This window comes from Callospermophilus lateralis, chromosome 7 (assembly GCF_048772815.1).
Source record: "Callospermophilus lateralis isolate mCalLat2 chromosome 7, mCalLat2.hap1, whole genome shotgun sequence".
Classification (NCBI taxonomy): Eukaryota; Metazoa; Chordata; class Mammalia; order Rodentia; family Sciuridae; genus Callospermophilus; species Callospermophilus lateralis.
Window position 1 is genome coordinate 107,268,529 of NC_135311.1, and position 27,678 is coordinate 107,296,206.

At 32.5% G+C, this 27,678-nt stretch overlaps 1 protein-coding gene across 3 annotated transcripts in view; it reads left to right on the forward strand.

Moving 5' to 3' along the window:
• The window catches only part of Spata6 (spermatogenesis associated 6), a 119,624-nt gene that overhangs the window by 74,848 nt on the left and 17,098 nt on the right, over nt 1-27,678 (forward strand). For 2 of the 3 annotated variants that reach the window (XM_076860446.2, XM_076860448.2), the window contains 2 exons: nt 2,061-2,245; nt 13,142-13,241. In XM_076860446.2, coding sequence (XP_076716561.1) covers nt 2,061-2,245; nt 13,142-13,241 — 285 coding nt within the window. The remainder of the gene's footprint in view (nt 1-2,060; nt 2,246-13,141; nt 13,242-27,678) is intronic. The other variant, XM_076860447.2, reaches the window with a different exon arrangement.

Genomic DNA, 27,678 nt, shown 5'->3' on the forward strand with positions numbered 1-27,678 from the left:
ATTGGCTCCTTCCACAGACTGCTCTCAACATAGTATCCAGGGAGGCTCTATTAAAAAAGAAGGAAAGAAAAAAGAACGTATTTTTTTCCTTTTCAGAATAGAAACCTAAATTATTCATGCCTACCTTTTGACCTCACTTCTTACTCAGTCTGGCTCCACTGGCTTCCTAGCTAATATATCAAGCATATCCGCCTCCCCACCCTCCAGGAGCTTTGCATTTATTTTTGCCTCTTTCTGTGCTGCTCTTGATATATGTCTGGTTAGCCGTGAGGAATTCTGCTTCCTCACATGTTGAAGTAGAACATTAGAGAAGCACACCAAGGCAAGCATATAAAGCAGGGCTTATTTAAAAAGGGATAACATAGACTTCTCTGGGAGGGAGAAGGGGGCCATAGTTGGTATCCTGGTATCCCAAGAAGCGAGAGTGTTTGGCCTTTTTATATGTCTTGGCTTCCTTTGTTCTCCGGCTTTCTTCCTCCTATTTCTCTCCTTCCTGCTTATGTGTCTAGGCCCAGGAGATGTTCAGTGGGATGGCCAAAAGGTGAGAAGTAGATGGATTAAAGGGAGGCATGGAGCTGATAGAGCAGCCCAACACACATAAATTAATAACTTTAGAATTCCCTGTAGAGAGGGGCAATTCCTGGGACAGGTCCCTTACCAACAGGTTGGAGCAAGAGCAGGTTTTCTTGAGAGGGTGGAAGAAGGGCAGTCTCCAACTTTTCAGACTTACTCAAATTGACCTCCTTGATCTGACCCAACTCGATTTACCTATCCATAGTGGCTGCCTATCTAAATCTGTCTTCATTCTTTCCACAGATGTCTCCATGACTTAGATCTTTTCTTTTCCTAAGTTCTTCCAGTCTTTACTGAGGTGCTGACTTCTCCATGAAGCCTCCATGGACTATCTCATTTAAAATTACAGCTCATTCCCTGCATGCCTTTCCCAGCCCACTCATCAGCACTTCTTTTCCCCTTTCTTATTTTACTTCTTATGTTATGTAACATCCTTTGACATACTTTATTTTTTTAAATATATTTTAGTTGTCAATGGACCTTTATTTTTATGTGGTGCTGAGCATTGAACCCAGTGCCTCACATGTGCTAGGCAAGCACTCTGCCACAGAGCCACAAACCCAGCTCCCCGCCCCCATACTTTATTTTTATTTCTATCAAAGTGTGTTTTTGTGCCGTAGTCCGGCTGCAGCAAAATAACCGGGGGGTGACGAACAACTTGTGTACCTTGATACAGCAGGAGTGGGAGCCGTTTTTTGTAGGACAGGAGCGGTATTTATACATTCCACACAGCTTATCTAATTAACATAAACTAGATACAGCAGTCAACCAATAAGGAATCTCCACACTTAATGGCTAGCTGTCTTTACTTCACAAACCACTCCCTCTGGCATTTTGCCAGGCACCATCCAGACTTGTTTACAGACTCCAACATTTCTCTGGCAAAATGCCAGGCGCCATCCTGACTTGTTTACAGACTCCAACATTTCTCTGGCAAAATGCCAGGCGCCATCCTGACTTGTTTACAGACTCCAACATTTTTGTGTGTGTTAAATCTGTCTCCTTATTAGATATAAATTTTACTAGAATATAAATTCTGAGGCAGAAATTTATTCATTTGTCCATCCTGACTTGTTTATTTGTTAATCCCCAAATGAACAAGGAGTGAGTCTCAGAACTAGAATTTGTATTAAGTTCTGTTTGAACTTATAGCTATTGTTGGGCTTATGTATGTGTATTTTTTATTTTAAATACACCTCCCTGTACTCAAAAACCTTTTGAATCAATGAAGTCTTATAAATTTTATAAATGTGAAGTGAACAGTTAAGATTTATTTAATAAGGAAACATACAGTGATTATGATTACTACATTCTGAAATTTATCTTTAAATATGGCTGAGACAAATACTTGTTTTATGAATTTTATAAAAGTAGTATGTATATGTGTGTGTGTATTTTATGTGTAATGTTACTATATATATAATGTTACCATATATTGTGTTTAATATATGTGTGTATAAATAAATATGTATAATATTTTTAAATAGGTTATCAGGACACCCCATGGGAGAGACTTTGATGACTCTTTAGAAAAGTGTGAAGAGTATTTGGGTGCAAGGTCGTGTGGAAAGCCCCAGCATTCAGCGAGGACCTTACTAGTTCATTCAGCACCCTCAACAGTGCCGAAGCATTCTCCGAGCCCTGTGTTAAATAGAGCTTCTCTTAGGGAACGGTAATGTGTATTATCTATTTCCTTACTAATCTGTTTTAATGATCAGCATTAGAATTAAAAGTCAGAACTTATGCATGTGAAGTGATTATGTGTAAAAATTTCTTCTGATTTTGAGGTTTACTTAAATTATTTTTGTTTAGAGTATATTGTATACCAAGAGATATTTCTCTCCAGCCCAGTTCATTAGAAGTGAGATTATTTATCAGATATGGGTATCTTTAAACCTAAGTAATAAATGTACTACTTTAAAGTAAAAATTAGAGCATATGATCATTTTGGTAGATTAATAGAGATTTAATGTTATAGGCATGTTTTGAGTATAAAAATAGCCTAAGTTATATTTTCCAATTAATTATAATGGTGATTTATGCATTGGTGGCAGATGGTATCTAATTTTCTCAAATAAGTTTACCTCCCCCAACTCCCCAAGAGAATATTTTTTTTTTCTTTCTTTTTTGCTGGTACATATTCACTATATAGAATGACTGGCAGGCTTCATTGTGTCATATATATATATATGCCACTAATATATTATATGTATATATAATATTATATATATGGGGGGATACATAATTTGATCAGTTTTATTCCCTAGTACCTCCCCTCCCCTTCTCTTCTTGCTCCCTCTGATCATCTTCTTCTACTTTCATGGCATCCTTTTTTAAAAATCTCTCTAGCTTCTACTTATAAGATAAAGTATATTTCACTTTCTGAGTCTAACTTATTTTGCTGAAAATTATGGCCTCTAGTTCTATCCATTTTCCTGCAAATGACATAATTTTGTTCTTCCTTATGGCTGAACAAAACTCTGTTGTGTGTATATAACACATTTTCTTTATCAGTTCATTCATTGACAGATAGCGAGTCAGACTCGCTGTTGTGAATTGTGCTGTGATAAATATGTGCATGCATATATCTCTAAAATATGCTGATTTTAACTATTTTAGATCAATACCAAGGAGATATATACCTCAGTTACATGGTAGTTCTATTTTTTAGTTTCTGAGAAACCTCTTCACTGATTTTGACAGTGACAATACTAAATTACATTTCTACCAACAGTGTATAAGGGATCCTTTCAAACCCACGTCCTCATCAATATATATTATTTGTATTCTTTTTTTAATTATTTATTTTTTGGTTGTAGTTAAACACAATACCTTTGTTTCACTTATTTATTTTTATGTGGTGCTGAGGATCAAACCCAGGGTCTTGCACATGCGAGGTGAGTGCTCTACTGCTGAGCCACAACCTCAGCCCATTATTTATATTCTTGATGATTGCCATTCCAACTGGACTGAGATGAAATTTCAATATAGTTTTGATTCATATTTACCTGTTAGGTAAATGTGCTGAACATTTTTCCACATAGTTATTGGACATTTGTATTTCTTCTTTTGAAAAGTGTCTGTTCAATTCATTTGCCCATTTGTGGGCAAAATGATTGGATTATTTGCTTTTTTTAATGCCAAGGTTTTTGAGATCATTATATTCTGGATATTAACCCTCTAGAGTAGCTGGCAGAGATTTTTTTCCCATTTTACCGGTTGTCTCTTAGTGCTATTGTTTCCTTTACTATGTATAAACTTCTTAATTTTTTAAAAAACTTTTACTTCTTTCTTCCCAATTTTTATTTTATTTATTCTTACGTGGTGCTAAGGATCAACCCAGTTCCTCACATGCACAAGTTAAGCACTCCACTTCTGAGACACAACCCTAGCTCCTAAACTTTTTAATTTGATATCATCCCAGTTATGATTCTTGCTCTTATTTCCTTAGCTATATAGGTCCTACATAGAAAGTCTTTGCCTATATCTATATGTTGAAGTGTTTTCCCTATTTGTTCGTCTAATAGTTTCAAACTTCCTGGTCTTATACTTAGATCCATTTTTTAAAATTTATTTATTTATTTTTTTTATTAATTTTTATTGTTGGTTGTTCAAAATATTTAGATCCATTTTGAGTTGGCTTTTGTACAGGGTGAGATAGGAATCTAGTTTGACCCTTCTACATATGGATAGCCAATTTTCCTAGCACCAATTGTTAAAGAGGCTGTCTTTTTTTGTGTGTATGTTTTTGATACCTTTGTCAAGAAGCAGATGACTATAGCTGCATAGGTTTGTTTCTATATCTCCAATTCTGTTTCATTGGTCTATGTGTCTGTTTTCATGTGAGTATCATGCTATTTTTCTTTCCTTGGCTCTATTGTATAATTTGAAATCATGTATTATGATGCCTCCAGTATTGTTCTTTTTGGCTCAGGATTGTTTTAGCTCTTCTGAGTCTTTGAAATATATTGTTGGTATTTTGATAGGAATTGCATTGAATTTGTGGATCACTTTTGTAGTATGACCATTTTAACAGTTTTAATTGTGCCCATTCATGGCAGGGGCGGGGACGGGGGTTCCATCCTCTGGTTTCTTTATTCAGATTTCTATAATTTTCATTGTAGAGATCTTTCTCTTCCTTGGTCACATCTATTCCTAGGTATTTTATTTTATTAGAATCTGTTTTTTAAAAATATGTATATTTTTAGTTGTTGATGGACCTTTATTTTATTCATTTATTTTTTTTATGTGGTACTCAGAATTGAACCCCAGTGCCTCACACACGGGAAACAAGCACTCTACCACTGAACCATAACCTTAGTGCCTTGAACCTGTTTTGAATGAAATTATTTTACTGATTTCTTTCCCAGAAGATTCAGCTATTGATTTTTATGTTTACTTTGTATCCTGCTACTTTGTTGAATTTGCATAGAAGAACACTTAGAAGGACCTTTGAAGTATTCTAAGTATGGGATCATATCATCTATAAACAGAAATAATTTTATTTTTTCATTTTCTATTTGTATTTCTTTCTTTTCATAATAGGAAAGTTCTTATTTCTGTCATAAGTAGTAACTTAGAAAACTGTTTTTGTCATTTTTTAAAATAGGCAACTATATTTATTTAAAAACATAGAAATTTGAAAACCTAAGACATTTTTAGCAACTTGAAAATCAGTTTATCTTATATGGTATAAAAAAGATGAAGTAACCACTAAATTCCTACAGCACATTAGGGACATTAGACATAATTAACAAAGGTTTAGTATATCCAACATTAAGCGTAAAACTGATGACTCAAACAAGAGTTTATAAGTTAGGTTGCTACATTAAAATACCTGTGTGAACAGATAGGTTTTTCTGTTTCCTTATAAGCCTTTTAAGCATTTGAAAAATATATATAGAATTTGTAAGCATTCAAAAAATATATAGGAGGCATTTTGGCCTTCTAGATAGAATTTTGGTTAATGTTGCTTCTTGTCCATTAGAATCATGCCTAAGTAGATAGTTAAATTATTGGCATAGGTACACACACACACACACACACACACACACACACACACAGACACACACACACACATTAGAAGTTAAGAGAGAGAGAAGAAAGTTGGGGCCTAATCCCACATGATGGAGATTAGGGCCTACTTTTTCTTCTATGAAACACAGAGTCTCTGGTTGTATTCCTAATTCCTTGATCCATTTTGAGTTTAGTTTTGTGCATGGTGAGAGATAGGGGTTTAATCTCATTTTGTTGCATATGGATTTCCAGTTTTCCCAGCACCATTTGTTGAAGAGACTATCTTTTCTCCAATGCATGTTCTTGGCACCTTAGTCTAATATAATTGTAATTTTGAGGGTTAGTGTTGGTGTCCTCTGTTCTGTATCATAGGTCTACCAGTCTGTTTTGGTGCTAATACCTTGTTTTGTTACTATTGCTCTATAGTATAGTGACGCCACCTGCTTCACTCTTCCTGCTAAGGATTGCTTTAGCTATTCTGGGTCTCTTATTTTTCCAGATGAATTTCATGATTGCTTTTTCTAATTTGTGCTCTATGTATGTAATAAAAATTGTAATGCATTTTGCTTTCATATATAAATATAAAAATTTAAATAAAAAAAAGAGAGAAGACAAGATGGCAAGTTAACAGGAAGTAGCTTTTCTTACAGCTCTGTGACTCAGAACTCAAACAGCAAACAACTCCTCCTCTGGGAGGTAAATGAGTAGAGCACTCCACTGATATTAAATACTGGACAGAAAGCCTCAAACACTGGGAAATTTTTGGTACATTAGACAAGAGTAAGGAAGAGAATTAGAGCTGAGATCTTGGTAGGAGCAGGAAAAATTAATATATAATGTCAGAAAAGACTAAAAACTGCTGGAAAGTCTTGGTGTGGGGAGTCCCATGGTGGGAGGGGCAACCTGCTCTGGGCCGACCCAGTGGCTATTGGGCTTATTAAACTGGTGCATGAAAGGCACTCGGGTCTGCCTGCTGTGCATGGAGCCCAAGCTGGAGACATTTTGGTACCTTCTGCATCGCCAATTGAGACTTCGAATTTATAATCTGTGAATTCAGGGCTGAGAGCAATAAATGAATCTGACTGATACCACCATGAGATCTAAACTCAGTCTAGCAAATCAGGAGAATTTCTGGCACAGAGCATTTCTGGCACAGAAACCATTTTGCCTGGGAGAAATACAGGTGGAGGCCAGAGAAAGCCTGCCTTCCCCTACTCCTTTGAACCCAGCAACTGCAGGACCAGTGGCAGGGAGAATTTGAAGAGGTGGAGTGACTGAGTTCAGTGCTTGGAAATTGTCCTTGAGAGCCAAAAAAGGCCAGTATCCCCAGGCAATATAAATAGTGAAGGACCGACTGCCCCTTTCCCACAGTGGAGCCCTGGGGAGAAAAGTGCCAGATAGTCTAATAGTGCGTCAATTGATTAAGGCCTGAAAACTCCCAACACAGTGAAACACATGGGGCAATACCAGACCAAAATCCTGCCCCACCCCCCAAAATCCCCTCCCCCCTCTGAGCTTCACTTGCAGAAGCTTATCTCAGAGAACTCAGCAGTCACTGTACCCAGGAAATGAAACCAAAATCATTTTCCACAGCTCTTCACACCATCCTGAAGGGAAGCTGACAAGGAAAGGCAGTTTGGCACCATGTGCATGTACTCTCATTGACTATTCTGTTATTTTGTTTTTGAATGTGTACTGATTGATACATGATGGATATTTATACATTTGTACTCATGCATATTTGTTTCTGCTTTTTTCATTTTCAGCATTTCTTATAGGTAGCTTTTTTATGCTCTGTTTTTTGAGGGTCAAGGTTTTTGATTAGTATTTTTTGGATTAATTTTCTGTTGTCTGTTTCACAACTCTGTTTCCCTTTCTCTCTCATTTTCTTGCTAACAGCTAAACTCTATTGTTCTCTCACACTCTGCTTTAATTCTTTTACTTCTATTTTTCTTCCCCCTCAAAAACATCTTATGTCGCCTTTGCATTTGCCCTATTCACCTCTTGAAATCTATAAACCCTTTCCTACCATCATATCTTCTTCTTCTTTCCTCTTAATGAGCTCTCACTTTAACTGATATATATATATATATAAATTGTATCTGTTTATTTTTTCTTATTTCTAGCATTTTTTGAAGGGTGTTAGTTTTCATAAATATTTTGAGGGCTAAGATGTTTGTTATATTGATTTTATTCTTATAATCTTTGCTTTTTGAAAATTTTTGGACATTTTCTTTCCTCTCACTTATAGGTTTCTCTTTTTCTGCAGCCAATCTCTATTGTTTTTATGGTGGGAAATAACTGATATGTCATTTCTGATTATTGTAACAATCAACATTGTAGATTTCATAGCAAGATCTATTTGGTTTAATGCTGTAAATTGTTTGCATTGGTTGTTGCTGCCATCTGTCTGTCTACCTCTAAATTGTGAGGTACTGGAAATGTTCAGGGACACTATAAATCTATAGTATAGAAACTATACTGCCTCAAAACCAACTGTTAGATGAATAGATACACAAACAACATGAAAAACCAAGGGACTAAATCGCCCCAAACAAACTAAAATACTCCAATAACAGAATCAATTGACATCACAGTGGAAGAATTGTCAGAGAAGGAGTTAGAATGTTCATAGTTAAATTTATCTGAGAGTTAAAAGATAATGTAAGGGGAAAAAATACAAGAAGCAAAAGATCACTTCTGTAAAGAGATAAAGATCCTGGGGGGAATCGAAAAAAAAATTGATTAAAAATTCATTGGAAAGCATCACCAGCAGACTAGAACTTGGAAGATAGAGTTTCAGGCAATGAAGACAAAAATATATAATCTTGAAAAATATATTTGACCATGGAGAAAAGATGTTAAGAGACCATGAACCAGAACTTCCAGGTAATATGGGATAACATGAAAAGAACAAATTTAGATGAAGGCCCAGAGATACAAACTAAGGAAATGAACATTCTTTTCAATGAATTAATATCTGAAAATTTCCCAAACCTAAAGAATAAAATGGAAAATCAAATACAAGAGGCACACAGGACTCCAAATATACAATATTTTAGAACAGACCCAAACCAAAACACATTATTGTAAAAATGTCTAACCTATAGAAGGATAGAATTTTAAAGGCTACCAGAGGAAAATGCTAGGTCAAATTTACAGGGAAACCAATCCAGATCACAGATGATTTTTCAACCCAGAGGCTCAAAGCGAGGAGGCCTTGGAAAAATATTTAACAAGCTCTGAAAGAAACTAGAAGCTAACCAAGAATACTATAACCAGCAAAATTAAGCTTCAGAATTGACAATGAAATAAAATCTTCCATGATAAACGTTAATTCAGAACTAGAAAGTCTGCCCTCCAAAACAAACTCAATAAAATATTTCATGAAGAAGAAATGAAAAATAAAACTGAAGACCAGTAAAGGGAGAAACTTAACTAGAAGAATAGTCAATGAAAGGAGAAACTTTTCAAATTAAAAACCAGAAATAAATCAAAAGGACAGGGATTAAAAATCATTTCACAATAATAACATTGAATGTAAATGACTGAAACTCATCAATCAAAAGAAATAGACTGGCAGATTGGATTCAAAACCAAGATCCTAGAGATTTAAGTCATAGGCAAAGACATCCACAGACTTAAGGTAAAAGTATGGAGTAGAAAAAACTTATCATTCACATGCATCTCATAAGCAAGGATGGGTTTCCATCCTCAAAATATGATAAAGTGGATTTCAAATCAAAGTTAATCAGAAAAGAAAGAAGTCCATTTCATACTTCTTAAGGGAAATATACATCAACAAAACATAACAGTCATAAATTCCTCATTCCTCAAAAATGGAGTATCTACATGCATCAGACAAACTCTTTACAATCTCAAGAATAAAATACATCTCAGCATAATAATAATGAATGACTTTAATGTGCTTCTCTCACCACTTAATTGATTTTCAAAACAAAAACTAAAGAAGCTATAGAACTAAAAAATACAATTAATAAGTGGACTTTACAGACATGGGTAGAATATTTTATTCATCAATGACTGAATACACTTTCTTTTCAGCAGCACACGAATCTTTCTCTTAAAAAGAACATATCTTAGGCCAAAAGTAACTCTTAGCAAATACAAAACAAAAACAACCCAGGTAATTCCTTGCATTCTATAAGATCATAATAGAATGAAATTAGAAATAAATGCTAAAAAAATAGAAGCTACTCTAACAACCGGGAGACTAAATAGTATGCTATTGAATGACCAATGGGTAGCAGAGGAAATCAGAGATGCAATAAAAAAAATACTTGGGTTAAATGAGAATAGCAGTAAAACATATCAAAATCTCTGGGACACTATGAAGGCAGCACTAAGAGGAAAGTTTATTGCATGGAGCTTATTCCTTAAAAGAACATAAAGTCAACAAGTAAACATCTCAAAGCCCTAGAAAAAGAACAAATCAATACCAAAAGCACTGGAAGACAGGAACTAATTAAAATCAGAAGCAGAATTAATATGGTCAAAATACATACTACCAAAAGAACTATATAGACTTAATGCATTCCTGTTATAATTGCAATGATATTCTTCATAGAAATAGAAAAAACAGTAATGAATTCATTTGGAAAAATGAGAGGCCCAGAATAGCCACAGCAATCCTTGGTGAGAAAAGTGATGCAGGAAGCTCATAATACCAGACCTTAAATTATACTGCAGAGCTATACTGCAGAGTTCAAGAGAAATTTTTAAATAGGTTTTTCTGTGAAGTCTGGGAACTTGCATATCAATATCAGGGGACATTTTTTTGATTTTCATATCTACCCAGGTGCACATACAAACAGTGGGTACAGCTTTCTTTTTATCTAATTTATTAATTATATGCTATTGTGATTTATTAATTAGATCCGTATCACATCTGTAGGTTTTCAATAATTTTTTACATGTATCTCCTTGGATATGTTTTTATCAATATTGTTTTTCTACCCCTGAATATAATTTATTGAATTCTCCAATTATAAATCTCTGTAGTATAGTACCAATTTTAGTTCTGTTATATCATCCATGTATATAATTTTATTCCATCTTTTAAATTCCTCTGAGACTATGTTAATTTTTTACTTTTTATGTTATAGTTATAAACAACAGTGGGATGCATTTTGATGTAATCATACATGCATGGAATATATTTGCTTCATTGCTTTCACATGAGAGAAAAAATTCAACTTTTGACTTTGATTTATTTCACTTGGAATGCTGTTCTTCAGTTCCATAAATTTACTGGCAAATACCATAACTTAGATATTTTTCCATTGAGGGTAGCTGAGATCAGCTGTTCCTTTATTTATATTTCAGTGCAGGGGATAACTTAGTAGTTGAGTTCAAAGCCAGCCTCCACAATTTAATGAGACCCTATCTCTAAATTAAATATAAAATAAAAGGACTCGGGGTGTGGCTTAGTGGCTGAGCTCCCCAGGTTCAATACCTGGCACAAAAGAAAAAAAAGAAAAAGAATTTTAAAATAGTTAGCTTTCATTTTACCTAAATTAATATTTTGTTGTACTCTCCAAGGCATGCTTTTGATAAACATTTTTTTAGTTTCACCAAGTTAGAACACCTCTATTCCAAGTACATTTTCGAAACAAAACAAAACAAAAACCCTAGACTTAGTCCATGATATATCATGAAGACATATTACTCGGAACAGAAACATTTTATTCTTTTCAGCACAAAGTACCACATCTTCAAATATAAGACATTCTTTGAAAGTGTTTTTTTCTAGATCACTAAACAATATATTTGCAGGATGTTTATATAATCCATTGAAATCAATAAACAATTTAAACTGATGTAAATGTAGATTTATGTCTCAGGCAAAATTGGAAGTTTTCCTGGAAGCTGTATGACAGAACATACAGCTGTAGGAGTTTATGTGCATAAACATTCACTGCAGTAAATAAACTTACTTTAAGATTGCAGGAAAATGCTAACTCTTTAATCATGTATATGAATAAACAGATTTCTAGAAAACTTTATCCATGGCTTTAAGTAAATGGAAACTTTTATTATAGTGAAGGTCGATTTTGCTTTGAACCCACTTAAGAAATATCTCAAAAAATAAAGTTAGCCAACCATAAAATGGTTTCAATTTTGATTGTATTTCAGAAGCACTTCTTATCAAAGTGTAAATATTAATATTATGACTTTAAATTTTATATTTGAATTCACAACTATTAATAAAATTAAATTTAAACATTAGCATATTCTACTAGCTTGAATCAGCTTAAAGTTATGATTTTTGTAAATTGAGTTAAAGATCAGTAGGCAAGTATTCCTTACACCATAGCACAGACTAGTGGATCCTCTAATGGTATGGAGAGCTTCACTTGGAGTTGCATAGTTGCATCTTAGATTTCCAAGATGTACTACATACACTGCAGGTAACTATTCTGTCCATGCATTTGCATAGGTGCTGTAAAACTTGCTCTTACATATGTCATAGATCAAGTTTTAGATACAATTAATTATCCTTAGATTGTGTTCTTTAAAGTAGGTAATGTAAACAGATTATCTTGCTTAATAGTTGTACTTTGTGTGACAGTAGAGCGTTGTAATTTTTAAGAACATAATGGGAGGAAAAAAGGCAGAGTTAAGCAACTTATTAGCATTTTATTTACTTATTTATCAAGGAATTGCCAAAAACACTTCATATAAGTGCTTTATAATTAGAAGGATCCAGATATTTTAGTTGTTATTTGGGTAAAACAAAATAGCTTAATTATACTGATTCTAGTTTTGAATTTGAGAACAAAATAAAGAGGAATGGAGGCTTTACATCTTAAGTGGCATCTTTAATTTCAACTCATAAACTCTAATAAAAGTCATATTTTTCTCATATTTAAATATTTATTTCTTTTTTAAAAAAATACAGTTGTCTATTAGCAAAGACTAGAGAGGTGACCTCACCTGTGTTGAGAAGGGACCATTTTATTTCTGTTTCCTGTGTTCTGAAGGAAAAGGAACATGGTTGGACTCTAAATAAAATTTTCATCTATTATACACATTTTATTTCATTTCATAAACTAAGGTTTTTTAACAAAAGAATTTGTTCTGCATAGTTTAAGAGAATATGATTAAATTACTAGAGCATAAGAACTAATTTTAAAGGCATTATACATGGAATTGTTATTCTAATACAAAAAACTTTATTTAGAGATAAAATTCTAAAGAATTATATCTGGAAATCACTAAGACAACAGTTATATAGGAATTTTCTCCCAAATGCACATCAAACTTAATTACTAGGACTATTTATTTATTTATTGTACATATTGTGAAGACTTAATAGCATAGCTGAGAACTAGCACCTGATTTTATGTCTTCCCATCATCCTTGATCAAAGGAAGAAAATATGTAATTTTAATCATATATTTTAAAATCTTATATATTGGATCACATAGAGATAAGAAAAAAATAACTGTCTAGTGTTTGGAAACTTGGAATTCCAAGTTTGTATTTTTGTCCCTTTGTCTACAATTTACTTTTGTTTTTTTGCTTACAGATTCCACTCTGATTGGTGTTCACCTTCAAACTGCGATGAGATCCATGACCGGGTAAAAAATGTCTTGAAATCACATCAGGCTCATCCAGGACATTTATATGTTAGTTTCTAAAATTTTCTCTTCAAGGCTTTTTATAACAGGACAAGAAAACTACCTAAGATGCTTAATGCTTGCAGTGTTTATTCAGTGGAAATAAAGAAAAGCATACTCCATTTGGGGGAAGTTAATGGGCTTGCTATAAGCAACTTATCTAGCTTTCTACTTGACCTGGGTCATGCAAAATTTTTGACATAGATCATCAGAAATATAAACAGTGTTAGTGATGATTATCATATAAAGAGTAAATACTAGGCAATCCCTATTAGGTACCCTCTCGCCCTGTAGGAGCTCTGTCTCTTTTCTTCTCACTTGAATAAATCTTTTACACTCAAAAAAAAGAAAGTAGTAACTTCATGATAATTATTTCACAGTCTTCAAAACATGAAAGTTCTGTACTGTGGTACGATATAAAGAAATTCCATTTGTTACAAATAGGTTTGTTTCTAAGTGGTAGAATATGAGAGGGGGGGTTTTGAAAGTTTATATTTTGAAGAAACTTCACAACTGATTTGTATATTAATTAAATATTTAAGGAATAAAAAGAGATGGTTAGGTCTATCATTTTATTATTAAGAGAATATAAATATGAGAATATTTTCTGTGATAAGATAAACACATTTACATGCATGACAGGAAATAATGACAGCATGCTCTTTTTGTATTTTATTTCTTATTTCATTTGTCAATTTAAAAAACAACCATCGTCAGTTTCATGTTTGGCAGAAGCTTATGATTTAACCCTGGGATCAATTGTTTAATACATTTAAAATTAATGAATTATAATTATTACAATGTTAAGTATCTATATGTAATTATTTTTAAGATTCAATTTGTTTTCAAAGCATAATATACATATAGAAAATGCATAAAGCATTAGTAATATCTTGATGAACTGTAATAAAATCAAGAAACTCATGTAAACTATTTACCATATCAAGAAACAAAACATTATCAGTTCTGGAAAAGCCCCTGTTTCCTGCCAGCCTCTGCTACTCTAAGAGTGAACATTGTCTGACTTCTAACAAAACATTATCTTCTAACACCAAGATAAGCATTCCTTGTTTTGAACTTTATATAAGTGACACTCTACAGTGTTTAGTCCCCTTTTTCCTGACTTGGCTCACTTTGTTTTTGCCATTCAGACATTTCAGATATCTTTGTTTTTTGTTTTGTTTGGTTTGTAGTAGGAGTTCTTCATTGTATGAAAATCCTGCTTTTTATTTATTAATTTCTCTGTTGATGGATATTGGATCGTTTCTGATTTGGGCTGTTATGAAGTTGCAATGAGAAGATTGCACATTTCCTTGAGTGATACTGCATATATTTTATTTGGGCATAGACCTATCTGTGAGAGTACTAAGTTAGGGATATGTGTATATTCAGTTTTAGTAGATACTGCTGAAGAAATTTGCACATGATTCTAACTGTTGACATTACCACTACCAGAGTGGAACTGTTCTAACTTGTTCAATGTCTTCATTGCAACTTGATTGATCGTGGGTGTGTGCGTGTGGGTGTGTGCGTGTGTGTGCATGCTTGCGTGTGTGTGTGTGTGTGTGTGTGTGTGTATGTGTGTGTATGTGTATGTGTATTTTGGTCTTTAGATAAGTGAAAAGTAGTTTATCACATAGAGTGATTTAATTTGCTGTTTCCTGATATCAAGTGAATATTTTTATTAGAGATTTGAATGTCCTTTATTGTGAATGCCGTTAATGTTGTCTGCCCATTTTTCTAATGGATTATCAACCTTTAATTTTTAGTTAAGATTTCAGTATAGATTCTTGACATAAGTGCTTGTGTTTTACAATTTTTCTCTCAATGATATCCTTTAATGAAAAGCAGTTCTTAATGCTATTGAGTATAATTCATTATTTTTCCCTTTTGGTTAGCATTTTTTTAATTTCCAGACTTTTTCCTCTGTTTTTTTTTTCTTATAAGAGCCTTTTTGTTTTCTTTTACATTTATTTGAATTTTTTTTCTATACAGTGATTGCTAGATGTTCAATTTCAAGAAAGGTTTAATTATCATAATAGAGGTTTATTTTTCTTTCTAGTTCTATTAATTTTATATATTTTGAAGCTATTTCATTGGTTGGATACAGATTTCAGACTGTACTATGAACTTTTTAACCATGAAGTCCCTCTTTATCTTTAATAATATTCCTTGTTTCACAGTATTTGTCTGGTATTAGGATAGCTATAGTGGCTGTCTTTCAGCTAGTGTTGAATTATATATATTTTTCCATCTACTTTTTTATAATTATATATAAATGTGTATCTTGCAAGTAGCACATTATGTAATTTTAATCATATATTTTTAAATCTTATATATTGGATCACATAGAGATAAGAAAAAAATAACTGTCTAGTGTTTGGAAACTTGGAATTCCAAGTTTGTATTTTTGTCCCTTTGTCTAAGAATAAAAATCTAATTTTTTGTAAGTTATTGTAGTTTTATTTAAATTAATCAAACTTAAATAATTCATTTTCCTTTTTATTAACTTGTTCGTTTTTTGTTTTTTTTGCTATTCTGTTGTTTTCCCTGTTGGTTTCAACATTCTTACATGACAGAATATTTCTTTCAATGAACGTTAACATCACCACTAATAACTCATTTTGATAATTATGTACATCTTGAAGGTCATGTCATGTGATAGACTGTTCTCCATAATATTGTTCTCCCAAAGCCACAACCTTGGTCTAAATGTTAGAAAACATCAGACAAGACCAAGGAAGGACTTTCCATAAAATATCTGAGCAGTGCTCTTCAAGTACTGCTATATACAGCTGTGTCAAGATTATAAATAATAAGGAAGGACTAAGAAATTTGTCACAGATATGATGAGATTAAGGGAGGAATGGTAACTAAATGCAGCATGATATCCTATGTTGGATCTTGTAACAGAGAAAAAGTGCATTATTGGAAAGATTGATAAAATCCGAATAATGGCAGCTAATGTAATAGTATTGTGCCAATCTTAGTTTCTTGGTTTCATGGGATGTACTATATATCAGATGTTAACATTTAGAGAACCTCAATGAAAGGTGAAGTTTCTATGTAGTCTATGTGGTTACTTTTGCAACTTTTCTGTGAATCTAAATGTGTATCCCCAAATATAATAAATTGTTCTTAATTTGAACACTTTCGGCCTTTAAGTAAGCCTTGGCATGATTTCAGGCCCATTTCCTTTTGCAGGGGTTGTGTATAATTCTTACCTTCTCAGACAAGACAGCATGAAACTCCCTTCTGCCCTCTACTTAGTATTTGTCCTCTTCCTTTGCAGTTTCAGACATCCTACAATTGTCTTGAGGGAACAGTCAGCTCAATTTTTCAGCCATCACTCTCACTGGAGTTTGAATTCTCAAATACTTAATTTTGTCTGGCTAGCATTGTAGACTAGTAAGACCCTACTGGTTTCTTTGTTCTCCAGCAGTGGACAGTGATTGAATAAAGCATACATTCTTGATATTTGTTCTGGGCTCAAAGTCCAAAATGCCCCAGGGAAAAAGCCAGCTTCAGTTAGTTCACCTTTGAGGTTATCTCTTCTCAGGAATCTTGGCACTATTAATAGAAGTAGCTTTCTAACTCCTTTAAATAAGAGAAAAATTACACATTTGTGCAAATTACTTCTTCCTACTCAGAGGTGGAAGATTGTCACACCACTTTTTAAAATTAACTTTATTTTTACCTCTGGCTTGACTTTCTTGAATGGACAACATAGGTTTGCTCATGCTAGCTTACACTAGACACTAATCTGAATATCTTCTAAGAGCAATCTGAGCACAAACTCTTAAAGTTAGATCTAAGATTTACTTTCTTCCTGTGTTCACTCATAGTATTTGTTTGTTTGTTTGTTTGTGGTGCTGGGGATTGAACACGGGGCCTTGTGCGTGCAAGGCAAGCATTCTACCAACTGAGCCATATCCCCAACTCTCATATAGAATTTTTTTGAGAATTTTTATACCAAATCCATACATCTGTACTTTTCACTGTTCACAGACTGGGGATATTTTTAAGATATCAAATTTTCTATTCATAGGAATTTATATAATCCAATGATTATTTAATAACTGGATAAGTTAATATGAAACAGTAAAAAAAGAGAGAAAACAGTGTGCTATAGTATAATTTAGTATAATAAGAGACATAAACAGGAATTGTCATTCTTCTTCTAGAGAAAAACTAAAATTTATTAACAGGTAATAACTATTAATAATGTTTGCTATAAGCCAGGTTCTGTGCACGTATTATCACACTTTTTCCTTTCAATAATCTTAAGTGTGTGCTTGTTTTAGTCAGCTTTTTGTCTCTGCGACCAAAAGACCTGACAAAAATGATATTGAGGCAGAAAAGTTTATTTTGGCCCTCAGTTTCAGAGGTCTCAATCCATAGATGGTAACTCCATAGCTTTTAACCTAAGGTAAGGCAGGCATCATGGGGGAAGGGCATGGCAGAAGAAAGCAGCACAGATCATGGCAATAAGGAAGCCTACGAACTCTTTTCACCAGGGACAAAATATAAATCCCCAAAGCAATCCCTAGTGATTTACTTCTTCCAGCCACTCCCTACCTGCCTACAGTTACCTCCCTGTTAAAAATCCACATCAGTGGATTAATGAACTTGATTATGTTAAGGCTCTTATAGCCCAGTGATTTCATCTCTAACTTTCTTGCATTGTCTCACACATAAGCTTTTGAGGGGTATCTCAAATCTAAACTATAAGAGTGCTATTAAGAATAAAATATTATTTTAAGATGAAAAAACTAAGGCCAAGAAAAGTTAAGTGACCTGTATAAATTCAATAATTATACACATGAAATAATTATATAAATTAAATAATTGTAGCCAGCATTTGAATCTAGGTTATACCCGTTGACTTTCACTGACTTCCACAGAGATAAACCCAGAGAACACCCAGATGCATATAAACCCTTGTTTTTTTTTCCTTTTGCAAACTTTTGGTAGCTCTTTATAGCATTAATTTTTAGGCATTTTCCTAAACATAAACATAAAACGTATATCCAAACATAAACATAAAATATATAAACATAACATTCACAGAACCATATTTGTTCAGAAACAGTCATAAAAGTAAGCCCTAATTACACATTTTCCTTGGAGACAGGTCAGACTGAAATCCATGTTGGTCCTACTTGAATACCCATAGACAAAGGTATACCCTCAGAGCTATGTACACCTCAGATGTGATTCTTTTGTTACTTCATGAAGAATTTATTTAAATATCAGTCTCTAAGTGATTTATTTATGAATAAATTTATGAATCATTAAATATTTAATAGATGAATAAAACAATATATCAGATGTTTGATAATTATTAAAAAATTAAGAGATCCCATCTTGAGCAAAATAATGCAAGATTCTGCTTAAAATATAACCCAGTGACTAAAGGAAAAGAGTAAACATCCAATATTTTTTTTACACATTCTTCAAATAAAATTTAAGTCATGTAAAACAGGATCACTTCAACGAAGTTCATTTCACTATTACTTCTAATTCCCAGGCTCTCGTGCCTTATAGCAGTATTAAGAGAATACATATGGCTTAGTACAATCAATCTACCCTGTCTATAAATGCATCTTTCTTCAAATAAAACACATTTGGAAGCTGAGGAACATCCAGTTAAAGCAAAAGGTTCTTGTTGGGCCAGATCATGTGAGGTCAAGGTGAAAAGTTTAGACTTTATTGTGGAAGCCAGGAGCTGTGTGATGTCAGATGCACTCAAGGGGTTAGGCCAGTAAGGGATATAACCTCCCAACTCTAGTTAACTGTTGCTTTGTAGAATATCAGCTACAGCACTGCCAGATCTTCCAATTATTTTTACAAGTATAAATTTATTGTCAACTAATTCAAATTAAAAACATAAAACATTCTGTGGACCCAACAAAGCTCATAGACTAGCTGCTAATTGGCAGCTTCTTTAGAAAATACAGAGCTACTGAGATGTTTAAAGTACATCATTAGATTTTTCATTAAAGAAATTAATTTGGTAACATTAAGTGGTCAGTTGGCCTGTGGGAAGAGTAAGAATTTATTATAAGATTGTCCAAACAATATGATGAAAGAATAAATCAGAAAGGTTATGTGATTTGCCAGGGAATAGTACAGTTAGGTTTTACTATCTTAATGTTGACTAAAAAGTTTTAGCTGAAGTGTACTGAATTGATATCATATCCCTGGCAGTGGACTGAGTCAGTGCTCTTCTATGTAGACTCTGAAGCCAGTCTTTTGCCCAAGTTATTTGCTAGTTTCCTTGTTAAGTTTCTTATAACTCTTTATAGATTTAGATTATATATAAAGTGGAGAATGATAGCAAAATAGAAAGTGTTTAATAAATATTACTTATTCTTTAAAATCACTTAATCTAATAGTGATAGTAAAATGGAAATACTTTTGTAACTGTCAGTCTCACCTGGGATTTATGAAATTTTACCATTGTTTCTCAGAAAACTCTATAGGTTTTATTAGCTGTGTTGTATATATTTTTATGTTATTAATTTCTGCTCTTTATAATATTCTTCTTTGGAATTAATTTGTTGTTTTTCCTTTTGCAAACTTTTGGTAGCTATTTATAGCATTAATTTTCAGGCATTTTCCTAATATATACATGCATTTACAAATATAGATTTCCTTTTAAGGAATGTATTAGCTCTATCCTGTAAGTTTTTAAAAATATTTTTAAATTGTCAATGGACCTTTATTTTATTTATTTATCTGCAGTGATGAGAATCAAACCCAGTGCCTTACACATGCTAGGCAAGTGCTCTACCACTTAGTCACAACCCCACCCCATAGCTCTATAACATAAGTTTTAATCTCATTTTTGATACCCTTTGGTTTAAAATATTCTCATTCCTTAAGTTTTAATTTTACCTTTGAGTTACTTAAAAATATTCTGCAAGATTTTCAAACCTTTTTTAGGGGAAGGATGATTTATTTTTTTTTCTTTTACTTGTTTTTGGCTTCATTATACTGCAGTTTGAAATATACTTTAACTTTTCTGTCTTCTGAAATTTGTTGACACTTCATTTATGACCTTCATTTATGAGTTTATTTTTGGCTTCACAACATTGTAATGTCTGTTATGTTGTTACAGTTATAGGTATGTGGCATTTAAGTCAGTTTTGTTAATGTGGTTCAGTTTTTCTGTATCTTTACTGATTTGTTTTTGTCTGCTTGCCCCCCAAGAAAGGGATCATTCTGAAAAAAAATATTAAGATCTGCTTGTTTGCCAGGTGCAGTGTTGCATGCCTATAATCCCAGCAGATTGGGAGGCTAGGGCAGGAGGATTGCAAGTTCAAAGCCAGCCTCAACAACTTAGTGAATCCATAAGCAATTTAGCAAGATCCTGTCTCAAAATAAAAAGAGTTGGGGATTTGGCTCAAGGATTGCCTCTAGGTTCAATCCTTGGTACCAAAAAAAAAAAGCCTATTTTATTACCCCTGTTCTAAAATTTTGCCTTTTTATATTGTGGAACTAAAGGGAAACATAACTGTAAATTGTTATCATTAATATCTTTATTTCTAGTATTTTTAAAGTTCTACTTTATTGCATATTATTATAGCTACAACTCCTCTAGTTGGTTAGTATTTTGCAAGGAATATCTTCTTTCATCTTTGTACTTTTAACCTTTCTGTTAATAAAGGAAATTTCAATAACATATATTGACTCTCTTATACAATATGACAGTTAAGTTTCAGTTGAAGTATTTAATCTATTCATATTAATGTACTTGCTGATATATGGGTAGAAATCTACTATTTTCTATTTAATACTACCTGTTTTATATTCCTTATTCCCTTCTATTTTGCACTGTTCGTATTTGAAAAACAACAAAAATTTATTTCTTTATTTTTCCATGAAAGAACAACAACAACAAAAAGAACAATATTTTGTTCTCTAACAATCTTCCAAAGGTGACCAATTTGTTTTCTTATTTTTAGGTTATTGTGAATTTATAGATTCCAGCATATTTGTTGTGTTTTGTTGTATTTCAGCTGTTGTCCTTATTTGTGCATTTAAATAAGCTAAAATTTGGTCAGTGAAACTCTTCATGTTGACTCCAAAGTCTTTGGATGTAGTCCTACTGGGGTTTAACAATTCTAGGGTCATCTTGTACATTTCCTCACCTGATTTTCAATGACATCAGAGATGATTAATATTACAATATAATCTCATTTGCTTTATCAATAAAATTTTTCAGAACAAAATAGTATTACCAAAGATAAATTTTTGAAAACACTTAATTGTTTGGACATAAGCATTCCACATTTTCTCTTCCTCTATGTTTTTATAACTTTATTTATCTACAATCATAGCATATGCCATTTATGCCACATAGCATATTCTTTCCTTTTATAATCCTCACTTAGAGTTCTGCATAAAAACATTTCACATTTTTATTTATTTTTATGTCAGTATCTTCTCCAGTCATTTCAGTTGTCTGAAGCCCTTTCTCTAATAAGTTCCTAAGGGGAAAGGTTCATGGGACCTGTGTCCTTGATAGTGACATCTTAGCCTTCATACCTTTACTTTGGCTGAATGTAAAACTGCTTAGCTTGCATTTTGTTTATTTTAAATGTTACTTGATTGTCTCTGTACAGAGTTTCTATCCAATTTGCTGAAAACCCATTTTTTTCTTTTTATATACAAGTTACTTGGTCTTTTACACTAGAAATTCAAATGTGTTTTTGTATATTTTTCTTTACCTTTAAAAAGTTCAGTAGATATACTGGAATATATCAAGGTGTTGATTATTCTGTACTGATTGTTTTTCCCTCATTACATAATTTTAATATTTTGTGAATATTTTCTTGAATTACAGTTTTTAGGGTTTTTTCCTCTCCCCTGGCCTTTGATTTCTTTTACAGGAAGTCCAATTATATATATGATTCTATTTGTATGATATATATTTTTCCTTCTCTCTAATTTTTTTCATATCCCCATTTCTCCTAATATTAAAATTTTTTCCTCCTTGTCATTATTTTTTCTCATGAACTGTGATTTTTTTGCATTCACATTTTACATTTCTTCTAGTTTGATTTTTCATTCTTAAATTATTTTTCCTTAAAATAGTGTTTTATCATCTTTAAATGGTTAAATTTAAGGGTTTTTTTGTATTAAGACATAATATTTATATGCATTTATGGTATACAATATGATAATTTGATTTAGTGTTATAATTTGATACATGTACATGATGTATACTGATAAATCAGATTAGTAAGCATTTCCATCTCACCCAAAGTTAATCATTTCTGTGTATTGGTAACTGATATTCTTTTTCTTTAATTTCTATTTTTTTTGAAATTTAGCAGTTTATTTTTAAATTTTTCCATGTTTATATATATATATGTGTGTGTGTGTGTGTGTGTGTGTGTGTGTGTGTGTGTATACACATATATTAATTTTTAAGGATTTTCAGCTTTTTCGTTTTACTATTACAACATAATATGCTTCTTGCATGCTCTCCATTAATTGTTACCTATTGGCATTCTCACCACTGTGTATTTTCCTTTCACCATGCATGAATGGGGCTTATTTCATAACCAGTAGGCTATTGCAGAAATGACAGAATATGTGACTTCAGTCTTGGAGGAGTCTACTGCCATGTCATGAGGGCATACTATAGTACATTTTTCATTCTATTTTGTAAAAGTCTGGCGTACTTTCATTGAAGACTATTTTGCTCTTTCTTTGTTCTTTTTTCTTTCTTTCCTCTTAAATTTTTCATAGAATTTAACCCCTCTATGATGATCTTTCTTTGTGAAATTATGTTTTCCTAAAATTTTAGAAAGAAGATAAGTTTTAATTAACTTTTCTGAATTTGTAGGTTGAGAGTGTTTTTGGTATTTTTATCAATTGTCCTAAGGTATGCAGCTTAGAGTCTGAGATCTCATGACTTTATCTCTCTCTGCTGCTTTCTATAACATTTTTCTTTTATTTTCCTGTTTAAGTTGGATTTCGTTGCTAGGTGGTTTTTACTCAGTATAAAGTTGTAATTTGAAAGGCAACATTGATATGTTTTGAGAGTTAATGTGGGTGTTGGGTAACTATAGCTCCTTCAGAATTTTGTACTCATTACTATAGAAGTGCAAAAATCTCTCCCAATTTCACTGGCTGTACTTAATTTGACCCACAGAGCTTTTGAGTGAGACTCTATTTTGTTATTTTTTAAGTGATCAGGTTCAGGAGATTCCATATTGTTTTCCTCTGAGTTCTTCACCGATGCAGAGGCCAATTGTCTTTGGTTACTACTGGTGGCTTGACCCCCATCGCCTCTGATTTGGTAATTCAGAGACAACTATCTTGTCATTTCTTTTTGTTGTAGACGTTTTTCATAAGTCTTTGGCACTGCTATCCTAGGTAATTTTATATTTTAAAAAATTTTACATTGTGTACTTTAATCTTCAAGTGTGTAGCAAAATGGATTTTCAAAAATGAACCCATGTGAACAACATCAAGGTCAGAGATTGACATTACCAGCACTCCCAAAATGTTTCTGGGGCCTTTTTTAAATTTCTAGGCTCCTTGCCATTCTAATATATAACTTATAGATCATTTTTGAGTGGTTTTGAATGTTCAAAATCTCATGATTTTGTCTCTGGTTTCTTTGGCTCATCATTGTATTTGTAACATGCATGTGTTTCATTTTTATTGCTTTGTAGGTGAAATTAGCAAACCATGCCCTATAGGCAAATTCTTATACACACACACACACACACACACACACACACACACACACAGTTTTTATTGGAACATGTATATGCTCATTTGTTCATGTGTTCTCTCTTAACTATAATAGCAGAGATAAGAATTGTGACAGAGATCTTATAGCCTGAAAAATCAAAATGTATTTACTCTTATTCGTTGCCAAAAGAGTTTACTTATTCCTGATTTATATTATTTCAAAAGTGTAACTTAATTATTATAGTCTGAAGTTTTAATTTGGGCCTAATACTAATAGTGCTAGTATAAACATTCTTATGTATATCCTTTGATGAACATTTATGTGTATTCTAGTTTCACATTTTACATTTCAAACTAAAAGTTCCAACCACACTGCTACTAATATCTTCTTATTCTAGCTATTTTCAAGAACTTTTGTCTTTTATTTTGAGCTGTGTTATATTACACACTTCAATGTGATTTTTCTGTTTCTATATCTAGGATTTATCATGTTTCTTAAATCTATACCTTGTTTTATCTTGGTTTCCGCAAATTGTTTGTCTCTTCTTCTGAGATTTCAGTTTATCTATGTCAAACTGGTTCTGTGTATCCCTTATATCTCAGTGTTAGTCAGCTTCATATCACTTTTGTAAAACACCTGAGATAATCAACTTAAAAAGAGAAAAGGTTTATTTGGCTTGGTGTTTTAGGAATTTCAATCCATGGTTGGTTGGTTCATTGCTTTGGGGCCTGTGGTGAGGTAGTACAATCATGTTGGGAGCACGTGGTGGAGCAAACTGTTCCAATTATTGAAGCTAGGATACAAAGACAATAAGAGGTTGGCCAAGGGCATGTTCCCAAGTACCTAAATCCTCCTGTTGGGTCCCACTTCTTAAAGGTTTACACCACCTTCCAACAGCACCAAACTTTGAGTCCCAAGCCTTTATCATATGGGTCTTTGAGGCACATTCCAGATCAAAACTGTAGCAATCTTTTAAATACTTTTATTTTCATTCCTGGATATTTTCTGGTGGGTATGCTTTATATTATGAATATATTCCAGTCAATCGCCTGTTCATTTTTTTTTAACAAAGTCTTTTTCATGATGAAGTACTTAATTAAATATAGCTCTATTTCCACTCCATTTGATTAGTGCTTTAGTTAGGGCTTTCTTAATTCTATATTAATGAAACTTGGGCTACTCACAGTTATGAAGATAATAAACTACTTTTAAAATCTTTTATCATTGTTCCATTTACATTTGATCCACAGTGCATCTGAATTTGATTTTATGAATAATCTGAGATTTGGATCAAAGTTAATTTTTACCCTTATTTATAGTTATGACCAAGTATATTCTTCAAATACTCATTCTTGAATATATTTACATGGAAATGTCCTTTATTACTTTAGTAAATTATGTAGGGTTACAAAAGCAATATTGAACAGAAGTGGTGATAGAGGATAATACTATCTTTTTTATTTATCCAAGGAAAAGCTTTTTATACTTCAACATTTAGCATGGTGCTTACTAGAGTTGTTCTTCTTTTTTTATTTTTTGTTTGTATTTGTTTGTCAAATTATAAGTTTCTTCTATTATTTTCTAAGTTTTAAAATTTTTTATCATAAATGCAAAGTTTTATTACATTGAATCTATTGAGGTGTGAATAACTGCTTTTTTCATTTTTTTAATGTAGTGTATTACTTATTTTATAATAGTGTTAAACCATGCTGTATTCTTGGAAAAAATCGTATGGTCATGATTTTCTTGAAAATATATATCACTGGTTTAAATTCACTAATATTTTAGCTAGATTTTTTTTTAACCAAGTTTATATTGATTGGTCTTTTTGTAATGCTTTCCTTAGGTTTTGGCTGGCCTCATAAAAATGAGCTGGGAAAGATTCTCAGCCAGTCTCAATAGAGTCTGTGTTATTTCAGGGCATTTTTAACAAATCTACCAGTATGGGATAGTTTTCAATATTTCTCAACATCAGTTATTCAGTTTTTTTTAGTTTTTCTTTTCTCACTTCTATCAGTTTTGCAAAAAAATTTTCATATTATTAAATAGAATGATATGAAGATTTTTGAAAGAGTTTTATATTCTTTTTAAAAGCATCTGTATAATCTGTAAGTATATAAGCATCTCCCTTTTCAAACCTGACAATGGTAATTCAACTTTAATCCCCACCCTCACATTTTGACTTAGAGATTGTTCATTTTATTCTTTTTTTTTTTTTTTCAGGGAATAGTGTGAAATTTTTTATTCATCTAGGACAGATCTTTTTCTGTTAAATTAACTTATGTTAATAGTTTTATGTCCTAGTTTTTTCTCCTAGGCTTTTAAAATAGAGGCTGAGGTTATTAATTTTGAGCTTTGATATTCTAATCTTTACATTTTAGAATATAATTTTCCCTCTAAACATTCCTTTAGGTGCATCCGATAATTTTTATGTTGAATATAATAAGAAACTTTATTTTCTAATTTCCATTGTTATTTCTTCATTGACTCCATGGTAATTTAGAAATGTTTTTCTTAATTTCCACCTAATTGAATACTCTCTTATCTTTATTATTGACAGCTAACTTAATTTCTTCTCAGCTAGAGAACAGACTTAGAATTATTTGAGATTTATTAATATTTCTTAAGAACAAGCATAACAATCACTTTTAGTTATTCTGTGTGTACTTGTAGAAAGTATATATGCTTTTATTATAGGGTATAGCACTCTGTTTAAAGTCCTAGTATATTACATTTTTAAACATAACAAGCACTGCAAAAATGTTAATGTATTCTTTACCCTCTTTCTTTCGTCTGTAAAATGTTCTAGATTAGCTGGGTGCAATGGCACATGCCTATAATTCCAGTGGCTGAGGAGCCTGAGGCAGGAGTATCACAAGTTTAAAACCAGCCACATTAACTTAGTGAGGCCCACAGCAATTTAGGAAGATCCTGTCTCAAAATCAAAAATTAAAAACGGGCTGAGATGTGGCTCAGTCAGTGGTCAAGTGCCCCTGCTTTCAAAAAAAATTTAAAAAATCTAGATTACCAGACAGAGCAGGGGAAATGTATATCTATCTGCTTGAGATAATAAAATCCATTAAGGTTACGTATTGTTCTATTAAAAAGACATCTTATTTTAAAAAGTAATTCACATACTAAAAAATTGTGCAATCGTCACTACATCTAGTTTCAAAGCTTTTTTCATCACTGCAAAAGATATCCTATACCCATTAGGAGTCAAATAAAAAACTGTCCTCTTCCCCATTTCTCCTCCATTCATAGGCAATTACCAGCTTGAGTTCCTAGATGACCATTAGGATACGACTTATTAAATGGCATCATATGATATGTGTCTTTAATGACTAGCCTTTTATATATAGCATAATGTATTGAAGCCTTGTCCATATTGTAGTCTTATGTCACTTCATCCCATTGTGGTGGAAGAATAAAGTTGGGGTTTCTTCAAAGACCATTCCCAGACAATCATTATTTGACTTCTCTGGAAATTACCTAAAAGATCCCACTTACAGTTTTGTCTTTCTTTGAGTCAAAGAGAGCCTTCCCAGTGCAAAATATTTACACTGGAGACATTTGTTGAAAATAATTACAAGAAATTGCTTAACTTCACAGTAGTTTGAAGAGGTAGAGATAGTGGTTGGGATAAACAGTAGAATAAGCAAAAGATTAAAAGGAAAAGCTGGATATGTCCATAGGGGCTTTGAAAAGTTCCCTCATATTCATGGGATT